This window comes from Vespa crabro, chromosome 6 (assembly GCF_910589235.1).
Source record: "Vespa crabro chromosome 6, iyVesCrab1.2, whole genome shotgun sequence".
NCBI lineage: Eukaryota > Metazoa > Arthropoda > Insecta > Hymenoptera > Vespidae > Vespa > Vespa crabro.
In genome coordinates, this window is record NC_060960.1 from 6,474,339 (window position 1) to 6,486,838 (window position 12,500).

The 12,500-nt window shown below is 27.9% G+C and overlaps 3 protein-coding genes across 4 annotated transcripts in view; all 3 read left to right on the forward strand.

The window, feature by feature from the left end:
* Window positions 1-2,440, forward strand: part of LOC124425005 (protein FAM117B-like) — a 9,774-nt gene extending 7,334 nt beyond the window's left edge. For both annotated transcript variants that reach the window (XM_046964742.1, XM_046964743.1), the window contains one exon: window positions 1-2,440. This exon is cut by the window's left edge and continues 896 nt beyond it. The gene's annotated coding sequence lies outside the window, so the exon portion shown is untranslated.
* Window positions 2,441-3,891: 1,451 nt separating this feature from the next.
* Window positions 3,892-7,611, forward strand: LOC124425006. Its single transcript, XM_046964744.1, has 3 exons — window positions 3,892-5,309; window positions 5,368-5,813; window positions 5,942-7,611. The coding sequence occupies exons 1-3, from the start codon at window positions 5,114-5,116 to the stop codon at window positions 6,125-6,127; spliced, it is 828 nt and encodes a 275-aa protein (XP_046820700.1). The 5' UTR covers window positions 3,892-5,113; the 3' UTR covers window positions 6,128-7,611.
* A 1,258-nt stretch (window positions 7,612-8,869) lies between these two features.
* The window catches only part of LOC124424916 (ras-related protein Rab-8A), a 6,397-nt gene continuing 2,766 nt past the window's right edge, over window positions 8,870-12,500 (forward strand). Inside the window, exons 1-5 of the mRNA XM_046964516.1 lie at window positions 8,870-9,091; window positions 10,172-10,232; window positions 10,721-10,859; window positions 11,042-11,245; window positions 11,548-12,500. The exon at window positions 11,548-12,500 is cut by the window's right edge and continues 2,766 nt beyond it. Coding sequence (XP_046820472.1) covers window positions 8,968-9,091; window positions 10,172-10,232; window positions 10,721-10,859; window positions 11,042-11,245; window positions 11,548-11,646 — 627 coding nt within the window. The 5' untranslated portion in view covers window positions 8,870-8,967 and the 3' untranslated portion in view covers window positions 11,647-12,500. The remainder of the gene's footprint in view (window positions 9,092-10,171; window positions 10,233-10,720; window positions 10,860-11,041; window positions 11,246-11,547) is intronic.

Consider the following 12,500-nt stretch of genomic DNA (forward strand, 5'->3'; position numbering starts at 1 on the left):
AGCTTGAAAATCAAGTACTGTTAAACTCCTTTTGTTTCTTTTTAAGTATTAGTAGAGTTCAATATCATCTTAAGACAAAGTATATAGTTTTGTTACTATCAAAATTTATGCTATATTATATATAAAAGTTTGTACTTTTTTAATTTCTTTTTCTTTTTTTTTTTCTTTTTTATTTCTGATAAATATTTTACGAAGTAAGAATAGTGCTATTGCAAATTGCGTTTGTAATTAAAAATTACCAGTATCTAAAAATTTTATTTGCACTAGAAGAAGTTTTATACGTGTCTATGTCTTTTGGTAATGTATTACCATTGGGCTATGCAATTTTTTTTATTTAAATTGTATTATGTTAGATTATAATCAGTATATTTACTATCAATAAAACATGTATTGAGAAATCGATGCATGTATGATAAAACAAACCCAACGATATAGGGTGGGTGTAATAAAAAAAAAAAAATGAGAAAGTGATAACGTTGCAGACTGATTAAAGTAAAAGGAAAAAATACTTTAATCGGTATTGTATCAGATGTGCATACAAAATGACTCCTTTTCATGACACTGGTGTGCGTGCGTGTGTGTGCGCGCGCGTGTGTGTGTATAGGGGGTGAATGAGTATGTACTAGTGTAGCGCGTGGATAAGTTCTTTTACTTTTTTTTTAATTTTTTTATTTTTTTTTTATTTTTTTTATTTTTTCTTTTTTTTCTTTTTTTTTTTTTTTTTTTTTGTATAAACGTGGATCTTAGTAAGAAGATATATAAAATCTGCATTTTATAAGGACAACAGCATGCATGTGTTGTAATAATGAGAATCCTGATTGAGCCATTCATGAGAATAACCGGAGAAATAAGTTTAATCATAGAAAGGAGTGATTCGAATGTGTATATATATATATATCCGATTTATATGTATATATATATATATATATATATATATATATATATATATAATTTCATGATTGTAAAAATTTACTATAAACAGAACTTTTAACATGTATCTGAACTGGACTGCAAAAAAAAGTAATAGAGAGAAGGAAAGGATATAAAGTTAAAAAAAAAATTGGACTTAGTGATGTATTCATTTTTATGAAATTTTTATTCAACATTAACTGTGCATTGAATGGATCATTGAAATATCAAGATAGAAATAAGCGTACCTAAAGTCCTTTATGAGATGGTTTAAATTATTCTGTAGAATATACAGACATAGCTACACCGAGGAAGCTCAATTTATTTTTTGCTTTCTACTACAAAAGAATTTGCAGAAAAATTTTATAGCTACAGGTCTGAAAAATCAGAAACTCAATAAAATATAAGGAGCAGGGCAAACAGTTTGTTAAGTACAATAGATCAATAGTAATATACTTTCTAATATTATAATATCTATTTAGCTATAACAGTAAAAAATGTTAACACATAAGTACCTGGCACACTGGTCTATGCTCTCTTTTAACCAGCTTATTAGGAAGTTCATGTCTTAGAATGCGTGGCAATGTGTGCTACACATACAAGAAGGTTAACTAGAGAGTTAAGATACATATAAATATATTAGCCAATTAAAATGTGTACAACACGAAACTAATTTGTACTTTACTAGTTTAAGAACACTTTACTTATATTTTGGCGTATAGCTGAGATTAGTACACCATTTTAAGAGTATTCTAATCTAAGCATTAGATGTATCTTAGAATTATGACATTGAATACGCGCTTCTGTATATATTTTTAAAAGATAAAACACAGAATTGAGAAATAATTACGAAAATGAAACAGTGTAATCAAAGAGAATGTTTGATATGCTTTAGACAAGTGCAAAGGAATGCCATTGAAAAAAAGTTATATTATTTTTATTGCATTATCAAAACTTCTCTTTTTAACCTTCATGTACTTGCATAATGTGTTATCATTATTGTTAGCTTTTGTTGTCAATTTCATAAAAGAGAATAATGTGTGTAAAGACTGCTAAATTATAATTATCTATTATTTGGAGATACATAAAAAGAAAAAAAAAAAGAATTAAATAAAATAGGCTCAGATTTTATTGATTACCTATGAATATAAATATAGGTATTTTTGTGATTCATTTAATTCTCTCATTACAAAACAATCCTTATGTGACTACTGTTCGGTACACTCTCTTTCTACATATCTAATTCAATCTGAGCAGGTTTCAGAAATGCAAAATAGTTATGTCAATTATAAATTTATTTAACCCTAGGACTGTCCAGGCATACCATCATTAACGTATCATGCGCGTATTAAAAGCGATTAATTGTATAACGTAGAGTGCAATTTGTAATTTGCTCTAAAGTGTGCAACCATTTTTGTGGCACACGATACGTGTATTTGTACAGAATATCTCAACAATTTTATATATATATGCTGGAATTGAATGCAACTTTTTTTATTCACTGTTTCGCAATAAATATATAAAACAATGATATTGTTCTTTTTACTCTAGAGAAAAGAGGTGCTCTACTTCGAAAAATGAAAATTATGCCTAATAATATTATGATAATAATCATTATTTATATACATCACGTTTCGTTAATATTTCACATGATGATTGCTAAAATTATTGATTGATCATTATGTATATGTTGTGTACAAGTAATCAATAGTTCAATGCTTTTATATATCTAAGATATTTTGGTTACAGAATATGGATAAAATTGAAATATTTTTCTCAATGATATTTCTTACAGAATTATAATTTTATCGAGTACATAGATATATTGTTACTAATCATTTGATATTGTTCTCTTTGTGTTAGTATTACATATATCTATCTATCTATCTATATATATATATATATATAATAGTATTTATTTTAATTAATTTTGATCGTAAAACTTTTAAGAAAAAAAAAAAGAAAGAAAAAGAATCATAATGTCGATACACAATTGTCATTGCCATTAAGATGTTTTTTCAAAGTTTGAATACGTCTGTCCTAGGGTTAAATCAGAATTAGTCATTTAAAGTCATTAGTAAATGTAAATAATAATCCAAAATTTCTTATAACAATTTCTCTGGTACAGAACGTAGTAACTAAGGGTAAGAGAAATTCATTAATTTTCAAATAATATGTGCATATTCTTCATTAAGACGAGAGGACAACTTGTGGAACAATGCAGACTTGAAATATGTGTAAAAGTATAATATATAAACGCAAACTTATATCACATTGATTGTCCATACATAATTCATATTTCGCAGTAACAAATAATACATTCGGAAATCACTATTTTACTTGATTTAAAGGAGGAAAAAAAAGAAAAAGAAAAGAAAAACAGAAAAAAAATCCGAACAAAACAAGAAATTATCTACGTTATTTACGTAAATTGTATAAGACTAAATCATTTTGTATTTTATAATACACCCGACTCTCAATCTTCCTATCATTACTGAATACTGCAAACCTATTAAATATTATTAAATCGTATTGTTACTGGAATACGACATTATGATAATCACCATTCTCATCTTAGTATAAAATTTCAAAAAAATCGAACTCTATATTTCAGAAATGAAAATAAAATGTGATTTGCCATGCATATGCTCTCTCTCATGATTTAATTATATTATCTCGAAATAGGCGAATATACGTGTTATTATTGCATTTCGTGTTATATATTTTGCATCATAAAAAAGAAATTAGTTGTTTATATTTTATTACTTAATAGGAAAAAAAAAAAAAAAAAAAAGTAATATTTTACTGTCGTATTAAAAAAATTTTTCACGAATCGTATACGTTATATTCGGTCATTATTTAAGATATAAGTATTTTGTAAGTTTAATATTCTCTTTTCTTTTATATTTCTTATTTTATACGTATAAACGGGTTTTTTTTTCTCGTCTTATCGGTTATTAAATAAAAAAAATGTTTATTACGTATAAGGAACTTTATTGCTAAAAAAAAAAATTTATTAATTTCTTGCAATGTATTCATTTCTGATAAAAAGAATTGTTTATTCGAGAATTTCTAATTTTACAATAAATCGATGATTAAATTAATACGTCACGTTGATCTTACCTTTACAATAGATCTTCGTTTAACTTGTGTTAATTAATCTCGACCCGTTTAACTTTTATTGTGTATTTGTATTAAGAAGTAATAAAACCATGGATGGATCATGAATCTTATTAAAAGTTCAATACACTGAATCCCGCATGATTTTGATTAAAATTTTTACGCGAAGTTCGAGCACGAAGAATGAAAAATTTTTAAATTTAGATTATCAACAAATTTGAATTTTTGCGCCATCTCTTGTCATACAAGAGATCTTCGTAGTAATATTTTTCGAAATAAAGGATACGAAAATCGCGGCGAAAATTCGTCTATTCCTTGACCTGGATCCATAAGATCGTAATTGTGTCAATTTCTAAGGGATTCAATAAATGAAAATAAACATGATAGAACATTCGAAGTTCTTTACACGACAATAAATATATCGACAAAAGATAATAGATAAAATAGGGGTGAAAATTTGTAGAGCCTTCCATGTCGTATAACAATATGTACAGTGTGATTGAAACGAATAAAATTTATAAAATCAATTATGATTCCTTTTTCCAAGTACTTCTACTTGAAAAGAAATTGAATTATTATTAATGTCGAAGAAAATGACGAAGTAAATAATTCTTTAATACGATTAATGTGAAACTAATATTTTTCACATGGCTATAATTTTATAATTAGTTAATCATGAAGTAATGAAATTGGCTGTATTATGAAGACGATTTTAATGCTCGACGAACGTGGCTATAAATAATACGTGCAATGCACAAAAATGTGGATTATTCTTGGAACGGATTTGATGTTATCTCGTAGATAGCGTTCGTTGAAGGAACTTCTACAGGCAAGCTTAAGTGGTACATTATTAATATGTATAATGTACAAATAAAACATATTGTTTAGCCTTATTTTAATTGATTGTATATATTTGTGTTTTAATACATATATCTGAGATTTGATTCTATGATATTTATTACATAATATATAATTATCTAATGCTCGGTGTGCATTAAAAATTTTGATTATGATGCAAAATCAAGTTTGCTGATGATAACTTGTATAATTTAATGTCAAACAAAGATTTTATCAAATTACACTTATGGGTGTCTCAAAGATGCTTAAACGTCTGTTATATACAAATTTTGTATTATGTAGTTCAAAGGCCATAGGAATTTTGGCACCTTTAATGATACCTCCTTTACACATAGCTTTTTTATATTATTTCTGGCAAGAGTATGCTCGTGATGTTGATAAACAATATTGTTCGTGTTCGTGCTGGGATACAGTATTTAAAGGTAAGACTTTATTGGAAATTATTTTTATTTTGTACTCTATAATATCATTTTATTGTAGGATCTTATGAATCAGGGATTGCCTCTTATAAACATATGTACTTTAATGCCACTATGAATAGTTTAAAAATATGGATAACCATAGTTATTGGAATTGTTACTTTCTATGAAACAGTTAAGTACTTGATATGGTTGGCGTTTCAACAGCGCCTCAGACTTAGTATGATGTTACTTTTTTCGACTGCTGTTTTCTCACATTATTACTCATGGTGGGTGTATATTAATTATTGGAACGACGATTTCTACTCTCAGTGGTATCATCAACTATTTTTTTCTATCACTGAGTTAATATCAACCTTCCTGGTTGTTCACTTGGCAGACAAAAAAAATCTTATAACTCATAGAAAAGCATTTGGAATAATTGCAATTGCAATTTTACACATTGTAGCTGGTGGTTGGGATCAGTTTGTTGCAAATGTTGTAAGAGGAGAAGGATATGCTCATCAGGTAAATTGATATGTTTTTAAATATATAAACTTAGATTTGGTAGATGTCAATAAATAGTACAATATTAAAGGAAACTTGCACTATTGATGTGGGAATTTTATACCCATGATATAATGTAATTGGAATAGGTTGTACGAGATTTGGGATTTATGATCCCTGATATTCTTCATGTCGCTGTTCCTCTGTGGTCCATGCAGTGGAAGAATGCTTATAATCTTCCAGGATCTAGTACACGAGATCCTAGCATTAGAAGAGATCTTGCTTATATGTTAGGCATGATATTAATAGGACTGTGTGTTTGTGCCATTTTATAACATGGTAAATCAAACTTCAAAACATGGTAGTGTCCTAAAATTTAGGAATAATACCTTAATTGTTTATATGTTTTCATTGTTTTTTAAAAGAGCTTTTCAAAAATTCATACTTTTAATGTTTTAATTGAAAGTAATGGCACTAATTGTGAACATTCAAGTAATGGTTAAAGTAATACTATTACTTATATCATTGAGAATATCATATTTTTGATGTTTGACTGAAATTTTACAGTGTAGTTTTAATAGTATGTATGTAGGATATGTAGAAAAGACATCCAAAGATTTAAAATCAAAATAATTTGAAATATTTTGTTTATCTTAATAGTACAAATTGCTATATTAATTTATTTTTTTTTTTTTAAGTAGTATATAGATAAACGCTTTTTAGTTTAGTAGAAATATAAGTGAAATATAGTTTAGTAGAAATATAAAAGACACAACATGTGACTTCCAAAGATTGTGTTTTTATCCTTTTAGCATATCATAATTATTTATATAGAATTTTTCTAATTTAAATATGGTCTGAATATTTTATATAACAAATTTAAAAAAAAAATATTTCTTAGTTAATTAGTACAATATCTTTTAACTTGGAATAAAAGATAACTTTTGAAATGGCTATAAATGTAGTTAAATGGATATAATATGACAAATACGATTGCGTTAAAAAATATCTTAGTGTTTAGAGTTACCACAAGAATTTACCTCACATTGTTAGTATTTTTATAATATTTCGCTCTATCTATTTATCTTAAATAATAGTTAAATATTAAAATTTGCAGTGTGCTGTTTTGTAGACAGATCTAGAATGAGCAGTGAAATTATTTGTAAAATTATGGATGTATTTATAGCACGATAAGTGTATCTATATTTATAGTAATTAGTATAATCATAATTTTAAAAGGACAAAATTGTCAATTTAAAAATGATATCAAGGGATGACATATCAACACATATCCATTTAATATGCTGTTGAAGATAAGAAAATAGAGTAAATTCAAAGTGAACACGGTATAATTGGCATTTTATTGAAAATAATATTTAATAAAAAAGGCTTAATATTTGAAGTGCCTAACAACAACTGTGCAGTAACTATATTGATTACTGTTACTCATTGTCGGTATATTGAGTGCCAGAATGATAATGTAAGTTTGTCTTATATATAAGTGCCAAGGCAAGAATAAAATGAAATATAATGCAACAAACGTGAAGTAAAAAAAGAAATTTTTGTAATGAAAAGTATAAAAATTATAAGTCGTACATTTTATCATAAATAATAAGATTTTTACTGATAAATAACTTTCACCATATTAAAAAAATAATTAAATATTTAATTCTTTATATTCATCTATAAACGGTGAATACATTTTTCGTGATACCTTTACAAAATTCATTTACGATTATAATTCTATTAATTTCTTTTTATTATTGTATTATTATATTATAATATTATTTGAAAACAATTGTACGTGATATTTAATTGATTAATCCACATAGGTATCTCTAGAAAAAATATATAAGTGTCAATATATATATTGACACTGAGAGCTAACAAATGAAATAAATATTCTAATGTTGTTATTGTAATTATTATTAAAATAGAATCTTATGAAAAAAATATCTTATAGTATAGAAAATAAAACTGTAAAAAAGATTTCAATAGGAAAGGATAAAGCATTTAAATGAAAAATGTTGAATCTTCAAGAGAAAGTGAAATGAAAAGGAATTTCATTATATAGTATTATTATATTAGAGAATATATTTCTAAAGTATTATTTTTTGTTATACACGAAAAAAATTGATTTATAAAATTGGCAATTTTTTGTATAACAATATAATGCGTTAAAAATCTTACGAATTATACAAAATGTTGTGCAATGTTTATATTGCTCATTTTTTATAGATGTTTGATTTATAATAATAAATAGAAAAAAATATATGTTTAATTTGCATATTAGATTAGATCGTAGATGAATAGAGGAATGCTACCCTTTAAAAAAATAAAATGAGTAAGAACACGAAGTGATTCGAACTCGAGGAATCTTATTCGATTCTGAGAGAAAACTTGACCTAGGATCTTGTGAATACAATTAGTGAGGTCACGCAAAAGTTACCACAGTTTCACTTAAGAATATCATCGTCAAAAGTAGATCATCGTTTCTTACAAAAATTTTTTAATTTTAAATTAATCTGATATATACATAAATTATTTCATTAAATATCTCTTATTACATTTTTCATAATAATATTTCCTAAATGTAATAATATTCTTATTACATTTCCTATATTAATATAAAATTAATTAAAAACAAAAATTTCATTTGCACGAGACTATAATTATTGAATACTACAGAATATTGTATCATCAAGTTCATTAAGGTCTTCGAATTTTTAACATAAGCTCTTTGTCACTACGAAGCTTTTAAGACAATTGATTGAGGTTTTAAATTCATAAAAATTGGTATATATATATATATATATATATATATATATATATATACATATATATATATATATATATATATATATACATATACACATATATCGTTGTGCTCCATATACGACGAGGAAGGTAGTACAATCTTCGTTCTCTATGTTTTCGAAGGACTAAAGACGATGATAAAGCCTATCAAAAAAACTACACACAGATACAGTATCGCGCATGATCGTAAGTAAGGTTGATAGAAATTGTGAAGTCTCCTTTAAAAGCATAGGAAAAGATGCGCAGGCTCGGAATCGATCCTCCAACCCCCTCTGAGTGAGAACGCTCATGGGACAACCCTAGGCCGACGACTCTGTTGTCGACCCAACAACAGTTCAAAAGCGATTCGGCAGTAAACATGGCGCTCGATTTTGCAGCCACCTACAAAGTCCTCGTGTTGGGCGATTCGAACGTCGGCAAGACTTGCATCGTTCATCGTTATTGTGACGAGAGATACTACGATACTTATATATCGACGATAGGTGAGAGAGAGAGAGAGAGGAAGAGAGAGAGAGAGAGAGAAAGAGAGAGAGAGAGAGAGAGAGAGAGATAGAAAGGAGTTTAAGTTTAAAACATTCGCAACAATACTTGCAACACCCGGATTCTTCATTCTTTTTTTTACATTGACCAAGTGACTTCAATGTGTCTCTCGTTAATTCTTATGTGAATAAAAAACAACAGTTTTAAGTTTAATCAACATTTTGAACAAATTCATTTGTTATAATTCTACGAAAAGTGACGATTCTTCGATCACCCCTATCAATTTTATGACCACGGCAAAGGATTCGCTTTTATAAACAACTAATCCTGGTATTTTTTCTTTTTATCTCTTCTTTTTCTTATCCATAAATATGAATTTTTCTTAGAGATATGGACTTTAAACTTTTAAATAATATTATGTGAAGTAGACGTTCGTTTTATTTTTTCATTCTCGTTACATTTTTAATCTTAGATACCGGCTTTTTATTTATTTATTTATTTTTTTTTTTTGATTCGTTTATAATTTCATTCTCTCTCTCTCTCTCTCTTTCTCTCTCTCTCTCTCTCTCTCTTTCTTTCTCTGTATATAGATATACACGATATTGCAAAGAACTTTCGAAATTAAAGAATAAAACGTATACGACGACCATCGTTATAACGTTATCTATTCGACGAATAAAACTTTTCCCGACGATCAGCTGATTATCTTTCGAATGTCGTCTCGCCATTCAACCCTCGTTTTAGTCGCAGCTGTTACGCTTACGCGTATTCAGGCAATCTCATATTTCTCGAGAGACTACTCCTATGTTTGAGATCTCCCAAAGAGGTTTCTGGATGTAATATTATATCCTTTGAGACAGTAAGTCTTCCTTTCCATATTTTTTTACACGAGGGACTCTCTTTTCTTTTCTAAAGGATTATATACAATAATTTATTCTCGATAAAATTTAATCGATCGATTTACTTAAACTGTATACACACGCGCGCACGCACGCACACACACACACACACACACATGCGTTATCTGTACGCTTGTTATTAAAATTAATCGCAAATAACAAAAGCAAAGAAAATATCCACAGGTATCGATTTCAAACAGAAGATTATCAACTTGGATGGTACACCAATTAAATTACAAATTTGGTGAGTAAACTCGATCATGTTATTGATTGCAATATTCATTACAAAGAAAGAAAAAAGAAAAAAGAAAAAAAAGAAAAAAAAACAAGAAAAAGAACAAAATGAAAAAACAATATAAAAGAAAAAAGATAGAAAGAAAAAAGACACCATAAAAAATACAGATCGTATTATATACGTGATCGTAAAGTTTGAAAGATAGTATCATTGAAGTTTTATTATCGATAGAAGTAGAAATGGACCGCTATGGTTGGACGACATCTGGTCTGACATATACGAGGCATTACTACTTATTTCTAACACGAGTACACGCTATCGGTTTTCTATCGAATGACAGCGATAAATTTGCTGTTAAATAAATAATATATATAAATATATGTACTTTAATAAAAATATTTTTTTTCTCTTTCTCTCTCTCTCTCTCTCTCTCTCTCTCTTTCTTTCTTTCTTTCTTTCTTTCTTTCTTTCTTTCTTTCTTTCTCTCTCTCTTAAAGGGATACCGCCGGACAGGAACGGTTTAGAACTCTAACAACGGCATATTACCGCGGTGCTATGGGTATTTTGCTAATGTACGATGTCACCAGTTTGGATAGTTTCAATCATCTATCTTACTGGCTTCGAAATATTCAAGAAGTAAGAACAAACAAGATAATATCATATTACTTTCGTGCGTTTAATTATTCGATTTAAAATCGATTAATTATTTTTATAACGAGTTATCTTTGAACTTCGATTCGACATAGTAAAATATTTTACAAACGAAATTTTTTTCATTTTCTTTTTTTTTTGTTTGGCGGTTTTTCTTCTCATCTTAGAATGCCTCACCGGATGTAGTAAAGGTATTGGCGGCCAATAAATGTGACGCAACTGCACATAGAGCCGTAGATGCCGAGAGAGGTCAGAAAATAGCAGAAAATTTCGATATGCCCTTTTTCGAGGTATCCTGTAAGGAGAATATAAATATCGAGGAAGCATTTTTAACCTTAGCCAGGAGAATACGAGAACAACGAGGACGTCGAGTAAGTTCCCTTTAATCTTTCTCATTTTCCTTATTTAATCGGAGAAAATGTTTTAAACGGAAAAGATTTTCTATCGATGAACTTTACTTAACTTTCAATAAATTAATGAATCATTAAATGAAGAATTCAGACATATGTATGGATTTTTTTTTTATTTTTTTATTATTATTTTTTTTTTTTAATAAGACTAGGAATCAAACAATTTATTCATTGTATTCAGAAAATAAATGAAATATTTGCGCTGAGTCAATTCGTTATTCCTGATTAATAAATAAAATGATCTAACAATTACTGATTTTCAGGCTAGTCTGTTTGAAGCTTCGGAAAGGGAAGGTGCCGACAGTGTGATCAAAGCTCAATCACCGTCTCAACAGGGTGACGCTTGGAGATGCACCTGTTAATCATATCTTGCAGAAATTAAAGAATGAAAAGGAAAAAATAAAAAAGGAATGGAGGAATTCGCTCATTGGTCACCGAAATTTCAAGCTGGAAGCAAAGGAAGTATTTGTTCTTGGACATCTGTTTTATTCGCTTCTACCTATGGGAATAAATGCGTAGTTACGTTACTCTTATGATCCTTATATATATATATAGACATACATACATATATATATACATATACACATATATATATATATGAAAGAGTTGGAAGAATAAGGACTTATAGGAGTAAACGTGTATGTAAAAAAGAAAATAAGAAAAAGAACGAGCGAGAGAGAAAGAGAGAGAAAGAGAGAGAACGAGCGAGAGAGAAAGAGAGAGAGAGAGAGAGAGAGAGAGAGAGCGAGAGAGAGTGAAAGCAGATAAGAATAATGGCTAACGAATTCAAATCGTTGCTACTATTATCTTAAAAAAAGAAAAAAAAATTCTGCACATATACCATATACACTTACACGTACACCACAGATAAATACACGTATAACGTACGACGAATCGTATAAAGTGGCTAAGCAAAACAAAAAGGAAAAAAAAACATAAGATGTGTGTAACTTTGAAGTTACCGCTCGCGTATGTAATAATAATAATAATATAATAATAATAATAATAATAATAATCGTTCGAATGATACGAACGTTCACATTTTAATCTAAATCGTGCTGTTACTTTGGCGAATTGCTTAGGATCGTCGCCAACTCAAATTTCCTTATTAAACATCGAAGCTATATGCTAAAACTTATCGCGAAGACTATTTAAATTATGATATTAATATAGAAAGAAATATCTACTTATAAATCTAAAAAGAGAAACAAAGAGG